The sequence below is a fragment of the Siniperca chuatsi genome, linkage group LG14 (genome assembly GCF_020085105.1).
Source record: "Siniperca chuatsi isolate FFG_IHB_CAS linkage group LG14, ASM2008510v1, whole genome shotgun sequence".
NCBI lineage: Eukaryota > Metazoa > Chordata > Actinopteri > Centrarchiformes > Sinipercidae > Siniperca > Siniperca chuatsi.
Genome location: NC_058055.1, coordinates 16,482,462 through 16,506,474, shown reverse-complemented (window position 1 = coordinate 16,506,474; position 24,013 = coordinate 16,482,462). Strand labels below are relative to the sequence as shown.

The 24,013-nt window shown below is 38.6% G+C and overlaps 2 protein-coding genes and 1 non-coding gene across 5 annotated transcripts; 2 read left to right on the top strand and 1 right to left on the bottom strand.

The window, feature by feature from the left end:
• Positions 1-4,126: 4,126 nt before the first annotated feature.
• Positions 4,127-4,198, top strand: trnaw-cca. The gene has a single exon. It is a non-coding gene; the product is annotated as a tRNA-Trp (tRNA).
• A 434-nt stretch (positions 4,199-4,632) lies between these two features.
• Positions 4,633-8,880, top strand: lg14h17orf97 (linkage group 14 C17orf97 homolog). 3 transcript variants are annotated; one of them, XM_044223152.1, is made up of 3 exons: positions 4,633-4,759; positions 4,979-5,254; positions 7,550-8,880. In XM_044223152.1, exons 2-3 carry the CDS (start codon positions 5,143-5,145, stop codon positions 7,990-7,992), a joined length of 555 nt encoding a protein of 184 aa, XP_044079087.1. In that variant the 5' UTR covers positions 4,633-4,759; positions 4,979-5,142; the 3' UTR covers positions 7,993-8,880. The 3 variants fall into 3 exon arrangements, with proteins under 3 accessions (XP_044079087.1, XP_044079088.1, XP_044079086.1); XM_044223153.1 differs by having other exon boundaries at positions 4,701-4,903; XM_044223151.1 differs by having other exon boundaries at positions 4,701-5,254.
• A 197-nt stretch (positions 8,881-9,077) lies between these two features.
• On the bottom strand, positions 9,078-24,007 carry aifm5 (apoptosis inducing factor mitochondria associated 5). The gene is made up of 19 exons (XM_044223150.1): positions 23,681-24,007; positions 23,431-23,521; positions 21,626-21,735; positions 21,162-21,271; positions 21,028-21,072; positions 19,673-19,754; positions 19,009-19,121; positions 18,799-18,885; positions 18,424-18,515; positions 16,835-16,965; positions 15,987-16,102; positions 15,831-15,902; positions 15,616-15,679; positions 14,368-14,444; positions 13,553-13,670; positions 12,524-12,622; positions 12,065-12,140; positions 11,841-11,945; positions 9,078-10,970 (listed from the first exon to the last, which is right to left on the bottom strand). The coding sequence occupies exons 1-19, from the start codon at positions 23,697-23,699 to the stop codon at positions 10,937-10,939; spliced, it is 1,641 nt and encodes a 546-aa protein (XP_044079085.1). The 5' UTR covers positions 23,700-24,007; the 3' UTR covers positions 9,078-10,936.
• Between the last annotated feature and the right edge of the window lie 6 nt (positions 24,008-24,013).

The following is a 24,013-nucleotide window of genomic DNA, read 5'->3' as shown; positions in this document are numbered from 1 at the left end:
AAAAACCACCAGTCTGATTTCTGCACTTCCCACAAGACTTTATAGTGACCTCCCACCACACAGATATGATGCTGTTTCTGTTGAAATATTAATCTCTCCAATGTTGCTCATTGCTAGCTGGTAACCTGTACCCTTCACTGCCCACTGATTCAGCCACAATGTCCTTTTTAGGCGTTTGTGGAGGTGGAAGTCATTATGAATCAGTGATCATCAGTATAACACAAATAAAATAAAATTAAAGGAAAGACAATTCATCATATCGCTCACAGTGTTTGGTATGAGAAGCTCATTGCCTCTAATAACACACCATGATCACAGTCATATGCCCTTTACTTTTTTTTCCATAGCCTGCCTTGTACATAACTGTGAATCTTTTGTTATGAGCTCACCAGTCAAATAGCTGGTGTTTGGTTGGTTAGGGTTTACATTTCTATGGTGAAAATTATCATATAACTTAAATTCCAGGTACTAATTCAGCTCAAAGAATAAGCTGCTTCAACATGTAAAATGATCTAATTACTCTCTGAGAACTGTATGTACTAACTGTACGTATCTAGAGTGCCTGGAGGTATGTCAGTAAGGTTAAACCCGCTTCTGTAAAACATTCACCATGATTAGACTGAAATTTCTGGGGCTTTTATGTACAAGTCCCCTCAAAAAACAAAATCTTATGTGACGTGTTTGCAAAAGCCGTTAAACTGTTGTTGTCTTGCAAGCAGATGCCAGTGCACTAACTGCAACTCAAGATCTGTTTGTATAACGATGTCTGCACCAGATGGAGAAAGTGTGCAAGTCACATCATCCCCCACCCACCGTCCGTGACTCGCAAGCTCATCAGGACAAGACGTGAGCAGGGGCATGGTTCACAGCACATAAAAACGCAACCAATCACATGACCAAGTAGAGTAAATAGTGAATTGTGGGTTGAAGGTTGTGTGAAAATTTAAACAAGTTCAGTTGTCAATGCTACGTGTGCTTTGTGTTGGCCATAAATGATCCACTTTGCCTTCACGAACATGTTCAGTCTGTTTTTGTGGTGTCCTGACAGCCAAGTCTCTTTTAAGAAGAGGGCCTTTAAAAAACACACATCTGCATCTCACAGTGAACTTTGTCACTCCTGCATGGACAAATGTTACGTGTCCTCTCTGACTCAGCAGTAAGATTTATCCTCTTTCTTCCTGTAGTTCTTTCTGGAAGAGCTCAGATATGTGGGGGAATGCAGAAGCAGGACAGACTTGTTTGAGCTCGGAGAGCGAGCCTATTCTTAGCACTGGTGGGTGTATGGTTTAATAGCAGACAGAACATAGTATCCAAGTCTAGTAATTATCAGGGAGGTTACAGTGTGAGATATTTTACAAAGGATTGTGCTTCAAAGGGGCCAAATGTATTAACTTAATAAATTAAGTGTGTGTTTGTTTCTGTGTGTACATGCATGTGATGTGTGTACAGTACTGAAGAACCAGTGGGGAACTGGATTCTGTGGGACAGGAATAGGAAGGAAACTCCCGGGGAAATACCAAGCTGAGTGCTGTGGATGTTGTGAGAGGCGACATGAAATCCCAATGCAGCCATTTAAAACGACATGTTTTCACAAATAGTATTAAGTTCCTTGAACATCAGTAAAAACACATTAGCACATTTTCCTCTTTTCTTATCACTTAAACAAATCAGTGCGGCAATTATTTTTTGTTTTGACACAGAAATAAAAATACTAATAAAATAAATAAAGCTACTTCAGTTTCCAGAGATTAAACAGTCCATCAACGGTACAAGACAATGCAATAGTTTCTAAAATGAGGGTGGCATATTTGCCTTGAAATTGCCTTTAAAGCTGCTATAATCAATATTTTCACATTAACAATGGATCACATGACTGCTTGTATGTAAAAAGGGTCACTCGAAGTGACAAACCCGCAGAGAATTATCACTGTACGGAGCTTTTCAGCTCATCGTTTTGGTTTTTGGGCCCAAAACTTCACTGTTTTTACAGGCAGCTGTTTCAAAGTTAGCAACTAGCTGGTGAACATAGTGGAGCATTTAGCAGCTAAAGGCCCAGGTATTTTTCTCAGGAGTTGGTGGAGGCCAAAAACAGAAACAGAAACAGAAACAGAAACACGACTCCAAGCGAATGCTAAAGTTGCTCCGTAACTGCTGGATGTGTAAATAAGCATCTGTTAAAAGGTTATGATATGTCAGTGTTGCGTTTACAGCTTGTTTCCCCCCCCCCCAAACAATCAATTTAAATATGGTTTAAAGTGAGACTAGACTTTTGCTAAACAGTTGCCACTGTGGCCACAAGGGTCTGACTCAGTGATGTCAGTTACACAATATCTATCGAAAGTTAGCTAAGGCTGTAAAACCCCTGAGTGACTTTGAGTGAATTACTACGGTGCATTTTATTGCTTGTGATTTTACATCTTCATATGTAAAGGAATAGACTGTGTTATTTCTTCCTTTGTAAGTTACATAGTCTCACTTTAAACCTTTGTAGACCCCAAAAGATTCACTCAAAAGTAAATTTCATGAGAATAATGATAAATAGAATTTATGAATATTATAATCTTTCTTCTATATTACTGTGGCTTCAGCTCAAGGCCAGCCACTCTCCAGCTCTCTCTAATGACTCAACAATGACTGAAGGACCATTGCCCAAATTTATCCAAGGCCTTAAAATAGTTTCGACCAGCAGGTCTCACACTGCTCTGGTTTCATCTGATGATCATGTGTGCTCACTTGTGTTGAGATTTCATTTCACTGTGAAAACGGGAAGCATATAGTTGAATTTTTCTGTTTGCACTGATCAAATAAATTTTCTGTCAACCAGAGGGCTTCAGTGTCTGTCCAATTTTCCCACAAGTAGGTGAAGTAACTTATTATAACTCACTTATTATTCAGCTCCAATTTCTGATGACAGTCAAGTCAAGTGCGTCGCCCAAGTATCAGATATATATTTATATAAAGTGTCAAAGGGCTTCCAGTCCCACAACAGCACCAGTCCCCAACCGAGATCATGCTCAAGTGTAGGAAAACAAACATAACAATGTAAGGGAAGGATGAGAAGGGGGGAGAGATTCATATCCACACTCCACAGAATCCAAATTACAAAAGATGAAGATGTAATGGGTAACATTTTGTAGAAATATAGGATACAATAGGATTATGAAAAACTTTAAGAGAACATCTAACAGGGGGAAATCTTCTCTGTCTGGCTATACACAGTTTATAACACCCTTGTTGAGACAGCTCCGATGTCGATTCAGTTAAAATCTGTTTATTGCCTACAAGCACCCGGTCTAAGTAAAGCTATTCAGTATGAAAGAAAATCACAATCAAAGGAAACTTATAATAATAATAAATTATTTCTGTAGCCAAGCTCAGTAACCATTAACTGACTGGTCTAACCTAGACCAGGATCAAAGACACTACTGATACAGATGGATTAGTACACATAGATAATCACTCTGGATGTCAATATAGTTATTGTTTCTCTCAGAGAGGCTATACATTAATATGACAGTTACACTCACCTGGGAGATACTGGTCTGACTTGTTTCCCCGGTGATGGGCTTTATAGCTGCGCCGTTACCATGGATACTGTGTAACAAGTATTACATATGAAATATAAAATAACGCATGCAAATATGAAAATAACACAAATATGTACACCTTACAGCTGTCAAATAAAGGTAACGTTAGTGACAAAATTAAATTCTGTATTACAAGATTTTGCTGTTAGACATAGCAACCTCAAATTATGTATTTAATGTAACATACAGGCATATGTTACAACTACAATAAAAATGATCACACTGCAACACAGTGATGCAGTGTGATCATTTGGAAAAGTAGAGGTAAAAAAAACAATACACTTGCTTTTTGTTGTTATGCAGTGACTGTGATTGGAGCAGTGCTGTCTCATTGTATAGATACATTAAAAGTATTCAACAGCTGTGTGAAATGGTGTTTGTGTCTATATCATGGCAGGTTCAATACTTTTGATCAAGACCTCCTTGTTCATTTCTTTATCTTTATCTTGAGTTTGTGTTTAATTAGGTCACACCTGTCAGTCCTCTACTATTACGTCATGATTATCTATGGTTACTGTAACGTTCTATATAGGATTTCAGACCTCGTGGCGCAACGGTAGCGCGTCTGACTCCAGATCAGAAGGTTGCGTGTTCAAATCACGTCGGGGTCATAAATTTGCTTTAGCCAGTAAAGTGGGTAGATAACAGGCTTTATGTTTGGATTGGACACCATCACGGATGCTACAGTTATTGTGTCCACCCTATGTTGGCACAACCTAAAGGTAGCCTATCACCCTCTTTAATAAAGTGCCAACATATAAAGGCTACCTTATTATAGTTTGTAACAAATTATGTTTCCGGTTAGTTTCCCGTTATTTAACGTCATCGTATGTTTTCTTGTATTCGTGTCTAGACGATGAATCTGAAATTAGTAACTTAGTAACTAATAAAGAGAGTCTTGTCTGATGAGTTTTCATACTGTGTTGCCTTCCGGGGATTTATTTACTTGAACAGTTTTATTTAATATATATATACCTTCAGGAATTTGAAGAAAACGATTTAGTTTTTCGAAATGTTTCCGGTGGGATCGAACAAGACATTTTCTCACCAAAGAGAAGAGCGAGAGTTACTCTGCCGTAAAGGTGTGTCCTGTTGCCATGGAGACGCGTCACTTGGCAACGCGGCGGTGAAGCCTGATTGTGGGAACGCTTGTGCCGGAACAAACACCAAAGGTAGCAATGTAGCATCCAGCATTTCAAAGATATTTTCTAGCTTTTAGTGGAATATACGAGCATATTTTATACCACGAAAAATAAAGTAGCCTGTCTCGGGACTGAAGGGCAGCTGCCGATACTCGCTGTACAGCCTAACTTCTTGTGAGTAAACGAAGATTTCCAGGTCTCTGTGTTCAGGATATAGCTTACATTTCTTTTCTTTTTTTCACTTTACAGTTGTCTTACTGTAAAGACTGTAATGTGCCAATTTAATGGTGTTGCAGCAAGTGAGAGGATTCTTCTGAGAAGCATTTTATCCTCAGGCACAATCGTCTTCAGAGTCGGTTAACTTGTTTAGCCTGCACAGACCCATTTATCCGCACTGTGTGTGCCAAGACTACATGATGCCAGAGGACAAAAACTGTAAGCTGCTCCAGCCATTCAGGAACTCTGACGGGAAGAACAAGAAGAAGAAGAAGAAAAGACAGAAAGCCACTCCTCCAGAAAATACAGGTAAATACACATTTTAGTGGTGGAAGAAGCACTCAGATCCATTACTTAGCCTACAAGTACACGTAGCAATACCACTATGTAAAAACAACACATTAGCCTACAAGTAAAAGTCCAGCATTCAAAACTGTCTGAAAGTATTATCAGTAAAATGTACTTATAGTTTCAAAAGTAAATGTACTCATCTAGGAACATGGCCACAGTCAGTGTTACATTATATTAGGCTATAGCTTTAATTATTGCTGATACATTAATGTGCAGCAGCATGTTACTGTTTTATTTGGTTGAGTTGGAGCTAATTCGAACTACTTAATTCACTGTTGGGTAGTTTAATCTGTAACAATGCATCCTATTTTATAAACTCGGGGTAGGTTGTGTATGAATCACTAAAACTAGAAACTGTAGCTGTCAAATAAATGTAGTGGAGTAAAAATCTGAACAATTGCCTCTGCCACGTAGTGAAGCAGAAGTCTAAAGCAGCATAAAATAGAAATACTCAAGTACAGTACAAGTACCTTAAAACCGTAGTTAAGGACAGTGCTTGAGTAAAAGTACTAGTTACATTTCTCCACTGGTGAAATTATCCCAGAGGTGAATATTTCACTCAAGTACCTACCATAAGTACAATTTTGAGAAACTGAAATGATTAGTAATTAATTGATTAGTCGATGGACAAAAACTAATCCACAACAATTTGATAATCAATTGATTGCTGAAGTAATTTATCAAGCAAAAATGTCAAACTGGTTCTAGCTTCTCAAATATTAGGATTCTGTTTTTATTTTTTTTAAGAAATATTTTGGGTTTTGGACTGTTGGTCAGACAAAACAAGAAATTTGAACTTGTGATGGACATTTTCCATTATTTTCCGACATTTTAAAAACTGAAAGACTCATTGAATGATCAAGAAATAATCGATAGATTTATCAATAATGAAAATAATCACTGCTGTCCTAAATGGCACTTCTTTTAAGTATTTTAATTTATACGTTCAGGGAAATACTGTAATTTATATCCCTGGCACAGTAGTTACTGTTCAGATTAAGATTATACACAAAAACATACTGTACAACTCATAAATAACATGATGCTTGAAGAAGTTTAAGATACCCAACAGCATGGCCAAGTACGAACCTGGAGCATCAACAAATTTATCAACAATAAGTAGCAAAAAGGGACAGTTCTTCAAAATGAATGATTTAACCTTTCAAAGCCTGCAAAAGGACATTTTAATGGTCTGCAAAAGTAGAAATTTGAATGCAGGATTATTTCTTAAATTTTCTGTGGTTTTATACTATAGTATAGTAAAGGAAGTGGAAATGCATATATCAGGCCTGTTTACTGTTCCATCATGGTCACTGTCATTGGGCATCACCCATGCGTTATAGACATTACTTATTATTATTAAATGTATTTTGTGGGGCATTTTATGCCTTTATTTGAGATTTGACAGAGAGAAGGGGAATGACATGCGCCTTAAACCCCTAGGCCACCATATAAGGAGCCCATGCATTTGCTTTAAGCTATAGAAGAGCACATCGATTGGTTTATGCCGTCTCCAATACAAACAAAACTTTGTCATGAAAGTATGTTGCACACCTAGTCCCTCAAAAGCTCTAAATTATGTTTAAAAAAATGAATTAATATGTATTACATGACAAGAGTCCGCTGCCAGCAACACGACTAGACAAACCAGATTGGAATCTGGAAAAATGAAATCCTCATGCATTCCCCGCACAAAAATGAAGGATTGAAAAATAGATTTGGGACTCGAGGCTTTATTACAGTAAAGGAAATTAAATTATTGTGCCACATTTTTTATTAAAAGCAGATCCTCTCGAATTCCTGATGGAGTAAACGTTGCCAACGAACACAGAAAGTATTCTCATATAAACTGTCACATAATGAAAAGCCTGAAAGCCCTAAAATCTTGCTCACAGCATGCGTTTATAATTAGTCATGCTACAGAGATAAGGAGACTGAACTAAGATTAGAAAATAAATCATTTGAACTGATCCTAATGTATCATCACTTTGACAGTTCAAACGAAGGTCAGTGTAAATGTACACAATGTAAACACAAGTATTAGGATCATGTGCTGCTGCTGGTAGAGGATTCCCTGCAGGGTTGAATAGGTCATTAGAGAAAAGGCCCTCAGTGTCACTTCCCATCACTGGCTTATTACAGTTCATTACTGTAAACCAAGCCATTAGCCCTCCAACTCCAGAGGGAGTCATTAGTAATCTAAACCCTCAGCTTTGTTTGGTGCGCCTACATGTTTATGTTGCCTCCCTACAGTGAAAACTCAGGCTGTATCTTTACCTCCTGAGACCTTGCCGGTGTCCCTGCTGCCCACACAGAGTCCAGATCAGCCTTTAGGCCAACTGCCCAAGCTTAGAGCTACCAGTAAGAAGGACGGAGAACAGCTCGCTGGCAGCAGCCGGAGGAGCAAAAAACACCCCAAGGATTCACCGGCCCTGCTGACAGCGACAAACAAAACCAGTGGTGGTGGAGCTCCGGCACAGGGGTACTTGGCACAGCTCAGCGCCCAGGCTAGGGAGAGCCTGAGGTGGGAGGGAGTGCTAGAGGACCCCCAGGCTGAGGAGAAGAGGCTGGAGCTGTACAGGGCCAACAGGCGGCACCGTTACATCGCACACAGAGAGGCTCTGGTAAAAGAAACCCGTGATGCATTGAGACAGACTTTTCCTAAAGAGAAGCAAAGAGAAAAAGGCTTTGACTGATATTGACCAACAGGAGGCTGCGTCATTACTGCATTTGAGCACATTAAAGAAGCAAAATGAGAGCCTTATGCTGTTAATCATCTCAGGCTTTATTTGTTCACAGATTAAAACAGATTTAGCCACTGTGGCACAGAGTGAAGATCCTCAGGCGCCATTAAGAAGTTGAACTGAAGAGAAACTGAGCATGTTGCCAGTTCTATACCCTTTAAAGCACCCGACAGAAACGCATTCTCTGTCAGGTACAAAATACACATCTACAGTGCCGCGACTGTCAGAGGACGAGAACAGGACGTCCTCCTGCTGAATGGGCCTGTTAAAAACGTAATAGAGGATTTGCACAGTTTATCTTGCGCTTCTAAATTATGTAACACTTCCAGAAAAGACCTAAAGTTGATCTTTCAGGACTGAAACCCAATCAGGATAATACCACTGAACCCCCGTCACATCTGCGTGTCCACAGGTCAGTGAGGTAGAGGAGGGTTAAATGGTTGGGGGGAGACATGACACTTTTTTTCACCACTGCAATGTAAGAACTTCAAATATAGGTTAGCTGTTTTCTTTTGATTCTTTTCTTATCCCAGAAAGCCATCCACCAGAGTGTGTGAAGATGTTTAATTCAAATTGAAATTACTGTAACAATGTGCTACTATGCTGTCACACTATCTAATAAACTGTGTTTAAAAGCTCAAACTGTTAAGCATATTGGCTGTTCTAATGTACAAAGTCCTGAATCCAGCCAGGGATATACCCTTCTTTCTTACTTATTTTTGTCGCTCTATACTGTTAACTATAAAAGGCAAATTAAAAGACAATTAAAAGTAAATCTTTAAAAAGTCTAAATTCCTATATGCAGTCTGAACTCCTGCCTGACTGGCAGGTAGCAGTGGTGTGTTAATAATATTTTCAGTGTTCAGTTTTAATTTAATTGCCATGATTATGTTGATGTAGTTTACCTCTTCACTCATCACTGTGGTTTGTTTTATCCTGGAAAACTACTGAATCAATGCTGCTGATTCTGAGATGTATAGTGTGCAAATGTAGATAATCTAAGATGTTACTCAAAAGCAAGTTAGTGAGAAAACAAATGATGTGACTTTTTTTAATTATAGAACTGAATTTACAAAGACGGACAGTTTGTCCATGTGAAAGTAAATCCTAGAAACACTACCGCTGCTGGACGATAGATGGCAGAAAAGTCATGAGTGAATCAGATGCTCCAACACTGACGAGTCAATGAATGCAAAAGATACGGTACTGTTGTGCCTGAGATTGTTTTTATGCATGAACAATGTGAAACACAGGACAAAAAGTTTAAATGACAAGTACATCCCTGTTATGGGATCAGGGTTCACTTTGCATTGATAACAAAGCTGTTAATAACAAGAGAACTGATATTCAGCACTGTAACTTTTCTTTTTAATCTTACAAGAGGCAAAGAACATCTTCCACTTAAAAATTTCTCAGGGGAACAAAGCTGATATTTTTCTTACCTCAAGAATTCATAATATGCTAAATTACTTACTGTAACAGTGTGTTAGGGTGCAAAGCTGTTCCCGGTAGATACATTTAAATTTGAAGCTGTCACTTGACAGTATAATGCTGTAAATGCAATTCTCCCAGAGATGTGAGGTTACAATTAGCTTCAAGAGTGGAAGGCTATCCTTAATGATCTGTGACCTTAACAATTCAATTAACATGTATGATGATATATACCAGTAGGCAATATAAATTATTGGATTTATCTGGATCTATATAAATATCATTTTTTAATATATTTTTTTGTTGAAGATTGATTTGTCAGGTATTTAACTTGCTCTATTAGTCAATAAATGAGTCTGTCTGGTTATTTTTTCAATTAATGATTTCTCAATTGATTATCCAGAAAATATTAAACTATATATACCGTGATTGAAGATTTTATCTGCATCACCCCTCCCTATTAAAATACGTGTGAAACATTTGGAATTTAAATGTTGATCATGATCTAAATATTGTTAAACTTTCCCTAAGCAAAAAAAATAAAAAAAATAAAAAAGTTTCAAATCTTTTACATACAACATCAGTACAAAATATAAGCCACTGGCACCTTCAATCCTAAAATATCATAACTAGTACTGGCCTTGAAAAGTCTGCACCAGTTGAACCCTGGATGCAGTGAACTGAGGCATGCTGTTGACAGGAAGGGCGCTGAGAGTGAAGCGAGGGCTAAATGTGGAAAGAGAGGTGTGAGGTAAAGACAGTGATAAACCAGCAGAGAGACAGAGGGGAGAACGAGAGGAAAACACAGCATTTCTTTTGTGAAGGTTTCGTCATGCTGCCTTTGTGTGCTGTTTGTCGAAAGGCCGATTGTTCCCTGTTGGTGTGTTTTGTTACCATTGCCTATTTCAGCATCTCTGCTTCAAAGAGCTGAACACCCCCCCTCTGTTCTCCTAATCCCCCCTCTGACTCACTGACTGGACCACGTACACAGCTGCAGTGGGCAGTGGGCCGCCTTTTAAATACTAACAGCAGAGAACTTACTGAGGCATCTTAAATGTGATGTCTCTTGACCGTTACTGGAAACATAAAGCCATAAAAATAAAATCAAATCTAATGAAATAATAAAAAATATTAAGATTACAAAAGAAGTCTCAAAAGCTGCATCCTCTGAGGTATCTGTTGTTTGCATGGTGGAGTCCCCCCTCACACGAACACTGACTGTATGACGTACAGTTTAAATCGAATACTTCAACACTGTAAATACAAATTTCACGGTGGATTCTGCTTTGACACCACGCCACCAGTGAAGTCTGTCTCTTCTGAATCGAACATTTTGATGCAGGTCTCCAAACTCTTCGTCCTTGGTGAGAGCAGTGGTGACGGAGAGACGGATGAATGACATTCTGGCTGCATGTTGACATCGTACAGATGAAGTGTTGAGCGGATGAGTGGAGGAAAGTGTAGATCAGGACAACTGCAGCCAGCTCAGGTCATCTGATCTGTCAGGAAGAGGAAAAAGAGAGGATTTACATCATTTGATGCACTTTGTTAGCTCATTTATTGCATCCGATTATAATATAATCACCTGACGACGTTAGAAAACCCAGAAACCTGCAATAACTGTTTTTTTTTTGGCCACTTGGTGGCAGCAGAAACAAGCACCTTTTATCTTGCTAGCAAACAGTTGCTTATTTCCACATCCAGCAGTCACCGAGCAACATTATCATTTATTTGGAGTTGTGTTTGAGGCCACCTGATGTATGTAAGTCCAATATTAACTCTCTTTCAGCTCTGTTTTTGGTCTCCACCAACTGGTGAGGGAAATACCTGGCTCTTTAGCTGCTAAATGCTCCTCTATGTTCACCAGCTAGTCGCTAACTGTCTCTGTCTGCTGTTTGGTGCTGAGCAGGTAGTGTACAGTGGGTTTTTAGAGCTTTTTCACTGAAAACAACTGCCTGTTGTGTCTGAAAATGGCGCTATGAGAGCAGTGAGAGTGAACCAAAACAGAAAAGTTGTGGGCCGGACAGCTAAACAATAACTTGAAACTTGCTATAAAGGCACGTGGCCTGAGGGTTAAAGACGCTGTGAGTGCAACGTTCCGGTTTGAGTCTGCATCAAAGACTCTGTTCTCTCTCCCTTCATTTCCTGTCAACTCTCTACTGTCTCCTATCAAATCAAGGCAAAAATGCCCTCGATGACTGTTAGAGGTCCATAAACATTATGAGATACTTTGTTCCCCTTTGTTTGTTCACTGTAAATAAAAATCTGTACATCTCTGTGAACATACCCAGTCCGTCCTTCAGATTACGTTCGACCAAAATTATCCAAAGATAGAAAGAAATAAAGTGGCATAAAAACATACTACATACTCAGCCTCTTTCTTCGTGATGACTTTTCCTGCTGCGAACCGCTCAGCTACTGCAGACACTGCTGGGTCGTAGTTTAGGCTCGCTGCTGCTATGACCTCATCATTCCTACAGGTTAAAAAATAAATAAAACATACATATTTGGACATATATTTATTAAAGGAGTTACATTTTTCCGATGACAGATGTTTTTTTGTTAACAATAGCAGCTGTTTTTCTCAACTTACTTGATGTACAATGCCAGGAACTTCCTGTCCTCAAACTTCCCTTTTATTACAATGTCAGTGTATCCCTCCCCATAGCCTGCACACAACCAAAATAAAACATGAGTTCCACATTTAATGGTGATAGGTGGGAAAATCAGAAATCTATCATGGTGGGATTCAGTGTATATACTGTAGTTTGCGCATACAGCAGAAGGATAAACAGTTTGGATGGCAGAGCATTTTAAATTTGTCACTGTTGCTCTTTGATTAAAGGGTCCAGTTAGTGAGTTAGTTATTGACTTAATTAAAACACAACATATAAAATAACTTTACATGATAATAATAAAATGAGGTCCAAACAATATTCTTACATCCTGCACATGTGGGTTTGTGTCTAATGTGTGTGTGTGTGTGTTGTGTGTGTGTGTGTGTGTGTGCGCGCATGTGTGTGTGCGTGCGCATGTGTGTGTGTGTGGCCACCTGCATATCGGATGGTTGTACCCAGTAGGACGGTCCAGTAGAAAGGAACTGAGCTGAGTTCAGTCGGTTTACCCAACATGTTCAGAGCTGCTATCCTCCCTAAACAACAATAAAAAAACATTAAGTAGGATTTACTAGTAGCCTGTATCTCTTAATATCTACAGTTGTTAAAATTCCTGCTACTTGAATTATCTCTGTTGCTTTATTACAGAGAATAATCACATTGGAAGTGATTATTTTTCCTAGTGTTTTACTTGCTCCACTATCTACCACAGTGCCATATTTCCCTGATATCTGACATGGTACATATATCTGAGGCTGGTATAGCCCAGCTATCATCTTACTTCTCATCTTTCTACACAATTACTGTTTACTATATACTATATTATATTATAATAAAGCTGAATTCTTTCGTATTAGATTGCTTTTTCAGGTAGAGTTCAGGGGCCGATTTCACAAAGATATTTTAGCCTGGTTTGTAGCGTTAGGCCTGTTTTATTTTGCTCTTAGATTGTGGGTCAAGTAATAAGGAGGTAATTGCTAAGTTTTTAGAGAGCGCAGTAACCTCTTGGAAATATTCAACGGTGTGGACATCGTCAGTCATTTTTATTTGTTCAAGCAAACTATCCTGAGTCTGACTGATGAGTTAGCAGAAGTACTGAGTCCTGCCACATTAAGAAGCCACAGTATCTCAGTTCTGCTACACTTCTGCATGATTTTATGCTGTACTATTACACTCTTCACTGGCTTTTCCCAGTAAAATGTCCTGTTAAAACTGTTAACAAACATTTTCTGCTGGAGTGAACGGAGCTGAGTAGTTGGACATGCTTTTTAGTTTGAAGAAAGGTTTAATTTACCCAGAATTCATGGGAAATTAGTCCTACTTAAGATAGTGAAGAACTAGACAGCTTTGTGTGACGGGTGATTTTAGACGTCTATCTGACAGTTGGTTTGATCTACAGTCAGAGTCTATCTTCATGAAACCAACCCCAAGACTTTGTGACGACATTTACATTGTCACAACATTACCATGTGCTTGTGCCATCTGCCAGTGTCCGATGTTGACCAGCTGGTTTTTGGCCATCGCCAGGGGGAAGGTGGCCAGGTCGCCCCCACAGAACACACCGGGGACATTGGTGTGCATGTGCTGCAGCAGGGAGATACATGCAGATAAGCGATGATTAATGCAGCAGAATATACTGATTAACACATGTTTATTAACCCTAATGTTATATTTGGGTTCCTGGAAAACCTGTGCCCTTTTTTAAAAAACTAACATTGTTTTATCAGCCTGATACCTCATGACTTTTTGACTAATTTGACAGGAATTGCTTATAATCATGATTTTGAACTGATGACATGTTTCAGTAGTCTGTTATAGAAACTAATGCACTGCTTCTGTTTCAGAGACCTCAGCTGTAAAACATGATTAAATAATGGATTTTAATATACTCTTTATCGTTGATTGAACCCTCCCAAATCCCAAATAAGTATATTTGGATTTCTGTTATTAGAATATTATAACATTTGCTTGTTTGTTCATAAGGTCATTCCTTTTCTGTGGTCTAACTGACCCAAAACATAAGTAATGTCACAGTGTAGGATAACATACTGTATATGTTTTTGTCAGTGAATGACTTATTGGCAAACAACAGATATAAAATATATATATATAAGGGTTACCAATGCAATTATTATTACACATAAAGCAGCGCTGTCTGTGGGACCCCAAACAATGAGGATGTAAATCTCAACAAAACACAAGGTTTAAGAAGACATGTGTTGAGAATGAAGGCACAGAATGAGATCTAGATAATCAGTTGAACAGCAGGTTATTTGCTGACCTTGTCGACTGTTACAAAGTTTTTTGAGTCCATCTGTATTTTGCTGCCCCGCAGGAACTCTGAGTTAGGTTTGATGCCTGATGGAAGAAAGTAAGAGGACACAAGTGGTTGAGCAGGTTTTTGCAGGAATACTTCTGGTGTTGTTGAACTGTTTGTCTCAGCTCTGTTATTGCTCTGAAACATCACATCTATCAGGGCTGTTTGTGTATCATTAAGAAATTTAATATAATTACAATAAAAAACCTTTTAAAGTAAAAGTTTGACATTTTGAGGAAATACACTTATTCTCTTTCTGGTAGAGAGTTATAAAAGAAGGCCGATACCGCTCTCATATCTGTCCTGTAAACATGACGCCACAGCCAGCAGCCGGTTAGCTTAGCTTAGCACAAAGACTGGAAACAGGGAGAAACAGCTATGGCTCTGTCCAAAGCTAACAAAATCTGCCCATCAGCACCTCTAAAGCTCACTAATTAACATGTTATATTCCATTATTTTAATCTGTACATAAACAATAGTTTGCTGTTTTACAGGGGATTTTGTGCCAGACTATTTCTTGTAAGCAGTTGCCAGGCAACCAGCAGAGACTGCATGAAGTAACTGTTCACAGCCAAGAAATAGTATAGAATAAAAAAGTGAACTGACGTTTTAGACTGAGGTTTTTGTACACATTACACAACCGAGATATACTGTGTTGGTTAGTGAGCTTTAGAAGTCTTAGTAGGCGGATTTTGTTACCTTTGGACAGAGCCAGGCTAGCTGTTTCCAGTTTTTCTGCTAAGCTAACCGGCTGCTGGCTGTGGCTTCATATTTAACAGTTAGACAGACATATGAGAGCGATATGGATCTTCTTATTTCTCAACTCTCCAGAAAGTGAATAAGTGTATTTCCCAAAATGTGGAACTATTCCTTTAAGACACTCAAGCTTTTGCAGCAAAATAATCCAAAGAATCAAAAATCAACATGCCAATCACATTATTCTTTGTCACCATGATGGTAAGAAAGAGATTCTGATGTTATAATGTTGGCTGTTTACACAGGACTAGATTTTTGGTTGCTTTCAGGAAAACTCTCATATTACTCCATTATCAGTGATGATCAAATATAGTTACTGGATTAACAAATAGCTTTAATTTACTGTAAAAGCTGTCCAGCATTCTCCATTATCATTATATGACATTTCACTGTTTTTATCTTTACTTAGATGTGTATAAATGTGAAATCACAAAAAAATGTCTGCATTGCACTCACCAATACCAACAATCAAAACATCAGCTGGGATAACTTTTCCATTTTTAAGCACAACCGCGTTCACCTTGAGGGAAGAAAGGACAGTGAGACAGAGAACAGGAAGAACTGAAAGTGTTTTTATTTTCCCAAAAACAAAATTTCACTCTGTGTTCACTGATGTTTAAGTCTGAATTTGATTTTTTTTTTAAATGGCACAATGTGTTTTCCCACTTTACCTTGCCAGCCACACCTCTGACCTCTGTCACAATATCGTTCATGTAGAAACTCACATTTTTTTCTGAAAGCATCTGCAGGAACAACAGAGTTTAAACTACATGTAACTGAACTGAAAAGAGAAGTATACAATACAGGACTCTCTTTCTCTTTCTTACCATCATGGTGACTCTGCCAACTTCACGACCCAGTGTGTTCTGGTACGGCAGCTCACTGCTGCCAATCACTGTGATGCTGGATGCTTTGTCTATTAAATAAGATGCAATTTCCATGCCTGAAAACAAATGTGTTAATGAAGGTGCAGTAGAGAATATCAGGAAGTAGAGAATATTCCAATGAAAAACCAACTAATGAAAATAACTACAACTGTATGGACCCTCAAAACTAAAAAGTAGTAAAAGGTTATCAGACAAGACAAAAATACCGTATAACTAAACATCACTATACATCAATATATTATAGTTAGTTTGATTGTTAAAATGGCATATAAAAATAAAGCTTTATACTTTTTATCCAATCATTGCCCTAGACATGCATGCACATCTCATTAGCATAGAAGTACAAGGAAAACAGGAAATGTTGCGTGGAGGGAAAAGGGAATGAAAAGTGTGCTAAGACACTAAAATACAAAAAAAAGGAGTTGAAAAACAAAATGAGCTAGTGACAGCTAAGTAGAGGAGTAAAATAAATACATTTTTGATTTATTTTATTAACTGATTGGTGGTAAAGGAAAAAATAAAAAGCTTTTATTTTCATATGTGGCTCATATGCTAATCTTTTACTGCCTTTTATATGTTTTGGGCCTCCATAAAACTGATGAATGAAAAAATTTGGATTAAAAACATCACTCTTTATGTTTTATCTACATTTCACAATCAAATAAACCATTGCAGTAGATTTGATGCCATTATGTCGTTTTTCTACAGTCTGTTTTCATTTCCTACACATCGCCAGTCCACACAAATGTAAACATATGTGCATATTTTGTGCACTGCAAACACAGTACCAACAAAAGAGGTTCCCACGAGGACGACGTTGCAGCCCAGACAGGCTGTGTGGATTTGCCGGGCGTCCTCTGGTGTCTCCAACATCTTGACGTTGTCCAGCTTCATGCCGGGCAAATCCAGACCCTTTGCTCTAAAGGACAGGCCATGATTCTGTTTATAAGCAATGCAGTGCAGTGTAGTGGTGTTGCAACAATGACCACCTTCCTTATACCAAGTTAAGGTACAGTTATCACATCTGCTATTATATAATATTTTGGGTCAAGAGAAATGCTTTGGGCCCCGTTTCCTGAAAACGGTCAATCTTAGAAGTTAAAAAGGTTTTTGTAAGAGTTTTTCTACAAAGTGAGTGCACGCATACGTTGACAGCTTCTTAACGTCAGCTGTCTGTTGAGCTGAAGATGATGCTGAATACACTTTAAAGTAACTTTGCTAATTTAACTGTGTAAGCTGTATATTACATACATCACAAAGCATAAGTGTTATAAAGGAGCTGTTCAGTATGAAAATGAGCAGTAAATAGTCTGCAGCTTGCTGCCCTTTATAATTCATGTTACAGGGTGGAAGGTCACTTTAAGAAAGTAAACTCACATTAAACCTAAAATAAAGCTTGGATTCATTGGATATGCACGTCATCTATTGTGAATGTCATAATTTCTGTATCAGACCTGCTGAAAATATAATATCAGGAAAGATGAATATATTAGGCGAGAAGAGGGCAAGGAGGATGATGATGACAGAAACTGGCAGACCAATTGCACAAATCAGTTGTGTGTGTTTGTTAGTTCAGTTTTACTTTCTTATTTTCTAATTTTATACATTATCTCCCATTTTACATTAAACGTCACCTAACAAAGAACATCATTGTTCATGATAAAAGTATAGACTTAAAAATGAACAAAAACAATAAAATCTTGAATAAAACATGTAGTTTTTGGTTCCTCCTGCAGGTTCTGGAGCTTCTTTGCCTCCTATGAGTTACAAAGAGTCACTTCAGTTACGATGCTTTTGGGAAACACCTCTTCATAAGATGGATTTTACAATTATCTTAGCTTTAAATTGCTTTTGGGAAACCAGACCCTGGTCAGTAATCAATAAGTGCAACTGCTCATAACAGAGCTGTCCCAAGGAACAAGTGAGCCAAGAAGCTGCTTAGAGCCAATCTCTGCTAGTGTTTTTGTTATTATTTAAATATTTAAAGATACACTCCCTGATTTTATTTAAGTACCCCCAAATGTTTGCATCCACAAGATGACACAGCAAATTTGGGGAATATAACGAAAGGTACGCATCTATGCAAAACATTTGAGATTTGAAGGCACTATGACAAAATTAGAGTACATCTTAAAGTCATAATATACTATCTTTCAAGTACTTGTTCAATGTACACTTTCCATAAGAATGACACTGCATCAAACAAGTGTTTTTTAATTTTACCAGGTACATTTTTTGTTTGTTAGTTTTGTCATTATAGTGATTTTAATTGTCGTAAATCCTACTTAACTACTGGTGTGCACATTTGCACATTTGAGGGATGACGGTGGCTGCCTAGGTCCCCATAAAGGCTTGGGCTGTGTGTATTTGTCTGTACCTGCAGCCTGTTGAGATGAGGAGCTGGTCATAGCTCTGGACTGAACCATCATGAAATGTGACTGTCTTCTTGTCTGTGTCCACTGACAGCGCCTGTAAACACGGCGAGAGTCCATTCAGTTTCACAATGCGGCCTTTAAAACTGAAGCATTACAAATCCGTCCACGCTCAGGTCCTGATCAGCAGGCCAGTCCCAGGACAAGATATACATTTTATTTCTTGTCCAAAGGAAAACATACTTTGCAGACAACATTGTGCATCAGACAAATACAGTTCAAAATAGCAAAAGTATCAAGTGCAGAATGTAGTCACAAGGTGAGGAATTATACATCAAGACTAAAGATGTGAGTAAACAGGAGAAAGAAAAGGAACTCACTTCTTTCCTGAGCCACACCTCAATGTCGTACTGATGGAAAAACTCCATCCTCCTCAGCAGAATACTCTCGCTCTCCACATTCATTACCTGTAAGATGGGTGCAGGGTGTGTGTGTGTGTGTAAGTAATGGTAGTCAATTAAAAAACACACACACATATAATCATCACTGTTGGTGTTGGTGTTCGTATCATGTCATTTACTCTGCAGCACCTTGCTGAGTCGGGTTTTGTCGTAAGGTAGAAGGTCGTCTCTGGTGACCATGATGATTCTGCCTCTGAAGTTTTCCTGCCGCAGAGTCTCGGCGCAGATCAATGACGCAGCCCCTGCGAGAGTTAACACACCATCACACACGCTGAGAAAACATATTAGGACGAACTCCTGATCTACATTATATGACATTCATTATATTACGTATTTATCTCTGTTCATCCAATAACGTTTACTGTCCACTTGCACTTTCACGTTATAACCATAACATACCTGTTCATAACTGTGTGTACATATAGATTCACTGTGTAGTTATTCCCAATACTCGTCTGTGCAGTTCCAATTAAGCACCTCGCTATATCAATACAATACAAGACAATACACAATATCTACAAGACTTGCACTTGCCATGTACAGAATATTACAATTGTATATATTTACAGTTCGAGTATGGTCCTAGTTTATAGTTTGAGTCCAGTTTGTAGTTAAGATTTTAGTTATTTGTGCTTGTCTTGCATTTTTGCTTCAAAGGTGATTTAAACGATTGTTATCAAAACAGTTGCTGATTGATTTTCTGTCAGTCGACTAATCGATTAATCAACCAATTGTTTCAGCTTTAAATGACAGCAACACACACACACACACATATAGAGTGGTCCACACTCACCTCCTCCCAGCAGCAGGACAGTGTGAGTAACTCCTGGTACTGCAGTTCCCATACTCTTTACTCTTTTTTCCTGCCTGAGAGTCTGAATCATGTATCAAACACACCATCGTATAAACTCATCAATAGGAAGAATTAGCAGTTATTTACAAATAAAAATGGTCAAAAGTATAAAGGACCTACAATAAATCCCAAATACAGTATTCCTATATGTACTCTATGTTAATGATGAGAGGATTACATTACATTATTTACATTCCAGTTGAAAACTATTGCTATTTAAACACCTTCGTCTTTATTTTTGTACCATTGGTGGTTTTTGCTGTAACTGTGCAGTTAAACTATTGACTGATTAATTTAATGGATGCACAGCCACGGTCCACCGACACACGTGTTTTCACTTGTGTTGCCTGTGTGTACAGATGGTGCGTGATTGACAGCTTCCTGTTTGTTGCATCTGTGCGACAAATTACATCTTTATCATCGTTATAGGCCTTTTTTCACAGTAGGAAAAGCAGTATGTCAATAATAAAATGAATGATGGCTAAATTCCATTTAGCTGCTTCAGTTTCTGGGTCCTGGTATTGTGCACGCTGGCTCTGCCATGACTTACTGGGACTCTGTATTTACTATATAGTTTACTATATCTATGTTTTATTTGAATGTCAGAAGAGTGTTAAATGTAATGCTCTACATAGTGCACTCAATAATTCCCACAATGGAACAAAAAAAGTGTTCATGGTATTTATACTACTTTCTACTAACAATCCCACAATGCAATGCGCCACATTTTATATTTTTTATAGACTCTACACCCATCAATGATGATTCAAAATGATGATGATGATTAATAAGTTTCCAAAAGTCAATTTACTGTAGTAAAGTATACTACTGCGTGCAGTAGGCGATTTGTTCATTTTTAACGGGGGGATGGCCCAATCCCAATTGTAGCGTGATTAAAGACACAGTTGTATTTAGTAATTGAATTTGGTGACCTTGTTTAATTCCCTGCATAGCTCCACCTTGCTCCACCTGAGCAGAGATGGGGTTTTTTTTGTAATTTTAAAGGCAAACATCCATACCAGAGTATTTTTCTGTTAGAGTCGCTAACCCACGTAAATTAATTTCTTTAGTTTGGGTTTCAGAGGGGAGTTTTAATAGCAGGTGATGGCCTAAAATTAGGATTTGAACCACTTTAAGTGCAAAAATACAATGCAAAATTATTTAATACAAACACAAAATCCAAAAAACATTAGCCCTCACAAACCCACGCACAATAGGCTCTTATTTCCACACTGAACAGAGTAAATTTACAAGGATGTGATGAGGCAGGAAGCAAGAAAAGTTAACCTACTAACCTTTTTGTTTACAGACACATACACTTTGCTGTTTTGAATTTTGACCTTCAAAAGAGAACAAAGACCAATTAAAATGACAGAAAATGTCCTCATAAGTAAATGTCTGTCTGTCTGTCTGTCTCTCTGGTTTGTACCTTGTGGCAGGGTAAACAGTCCATGCCGGGGAACTCCTCCAGATCTCCTGTATGGACGTTGAAACAGGCGCCATGCCACGGGCAGCGCACTGTGTGGCCTGAAATAACCCCTGAACACACACACACACACACACACATCATTTACTGTACACACTCAGTGCTAGTGTTAAGAAAGTTAGCAATAATTTAAGACAAACTATTAAACTGGAGAATATATAACATGTACTACAGCTTTACATTAAAGCTTTTATCTGCCTAAATGATAATGTATAGCTCCAACAGATGAAAGCATCCCATCCTCCAAGCTGAGTCACACAGAGTCATTCTGTTTGCCCAAATGTTGAATGAAGTTGTGTCACAATAGTAAAACACAAAATCCACGTGGATAAAACATGCCAGTACGGTGGATTAACTTCATGTCACAGAAAGGAAAGTTCACAAACTCACACCTCGTGCTGCTTTACCTTTGCTGAGCGGAGCGCCGTAGTGTGTACACTGGTTACCAATGGCACTGTATTTGCCCTCGCTGCGTGTCAACAGCACGCTGTGATCTCCCACTTCAACCTCCTTCATCCTGACACACACACACACACACACACACACACACACATACAGATAGTGCCATAAGCTTTACACCCAAACGAGATTTTTTATCTCTATGGAATTTTATATTATTCAGAAAGGTGTGCTTGAAAATAGAGATGATGTACCTGTGATGTTTGTTCTGTAAACTCTGTGTTTAAAGTTTGTATAGTCAGGCCTGTGAGTGTAGGCTTATTTTTTTGCCATGCTAGCATCACGTCTCCAGGGATGGCAATGTCTGTCTGTCGGGCGGTCCACCACTTTGATCCTGACTGAAATATCTTAACAGCTACTGGATTGATTGGCATGAAACTTGGTACAGACATTCATGTTCCCCAGAGGATGAATCCTACTAACTTTGGTGATCCCGACTTTTCCTCTCCACCGCCAGCAGGTTGACTTTTATGGTTCTGAGTAAAATGTCTCGACAACTGTTGGATGGATTGCCATGAAATTTGGTACAGACCCTCATGTCCTCCTCGAGATGAACTGTAATAATTATGATGATCTCTTAACTTTTCATCTAGCGCCATCATCAGGTCAAAATTTCAGTTCATCCAATACTTGACAAACATTCCCATCAGCATGAACTGTACAATATTTTATGTTTAGTGCTAATTAGCAAATGTTAGCATGCTAACACACTAAGATGGTGAACATGCTAAACATTATACCTGCTAATCAGCATGCTAACATTATCACTGAGATCGTAGAAAAGGTTTCAGTCGTAGTCATCTGGACACTGTTTTCAGAATCAAGACGTTTCGGCTCCCATCCGGAAGGCTACTCTGTGTTGCTTAGGCCCTGCTGTTTACCCTGCCTAGTTTCACCTGAAACTGACCTTCTTTTGTTTCCATGATGGCCCAGTAATCAGGCCACACACATGTGCTACAAACCACACATTTGAAGACAGTGAGGTGAAGATTCTAAGTAGAGAGAAGAGTTGGTTTGAAAGAGGAGTCAAAGAAGCCATTTTTGTGAAAAAAGAAAACCCCTCTTTAAACAGAAATGGTGGTCTGGGATTCAATCTGCCCAACGTTTACCATAGTGTATTAATACCTTGGTCAAGCCAATCATATGCTAATCAGGTACTTAACAGTGATGAAGTAGATGCAGCCAGAAAACAATAGGCCCGATTACTGATTACTGGGCCATCTTGGAAACAATTAGGTCAGTTTCATGTGAAACTAGCTATTAACAGATACTCAGGAAGACTCCTTCCTGAGGGTAGGGCTTATGTAACACAGAGTAGCTTAAATTTCTGAGTTCCTAGACCAGTTTCACAATTGAGAATGACTTCCGGATGGGAGCCGAAACGTCTTGATTCTGAAAACAGTGTCCAGATGACTATGACTGAAACCTTTTCTACGATGGAAAACTCCTGGACGAATGAGGGACTACACCGTCTTATTATCACTGAGAGCATGTTAACGTTTAGCTGAAGGTGCCTCACAGAGAAGCTAGCATGGCTGTAGACACAAATCATTTAAATGCTTTAAATATCAATAATAAGTAATAATGTGCCAATTAAAACTGTTTTAGGTTGTCAGGGATATTTGTGTGGCTATCATCATTTTTTAATTAATGGTTCATACATGATTTTATATGTCAGTAATAAGTCCTGGTGTATAAATAAAAAGAGTTTTTTGGTTGTCAGGCTGTGAACGTCCCCCCTTCCGCTCCTTACTGTCCATCCTGCAGGTCTGACTCCAGACACACCACCTCTGTCAGCTCCTCTGATGTGTCCTCTGCATCAGAGTCCGGAAACTCATCACGGGCTGAACACATAAACATGTTAAATACAAAAGCTACATCAGTTGTTACAGATGTAGTTTAATTAATGATATAAATCATTAAAACACCCAGTGCTTAAACTTCAAACTATCAAACAGCTACTGCTGTTATTCAAACGATAAACAATCAAACAGGTTACTCACGTGGTTTGGTCCCAGACATGTCTCTGATTCAATTTTAACACCACAAAGACACACGAAACCCCTGCAGAAACATTAAAAGTTACTCAGATGCTCCGCTGAAAGAAGTTTTTTCCGTGTCCACAGTTTGTTTTCTGCTCATCAGCTCAATGATGGGATGGGAGTCCGTTTCCACGGCAACCTGTCCATCCCCAACCCTCATCCCTTGATCCTGCCAGACTGCGAGAAGTGGACGATTTGTGTCCGATAAGACGGAGCAAAATCAGCCAGAAAAAGTGACTTTTGGGTGTCCGGTGAATGAACAGTTCGGGTGATGTCAGTGGTCATGTTCAGCCC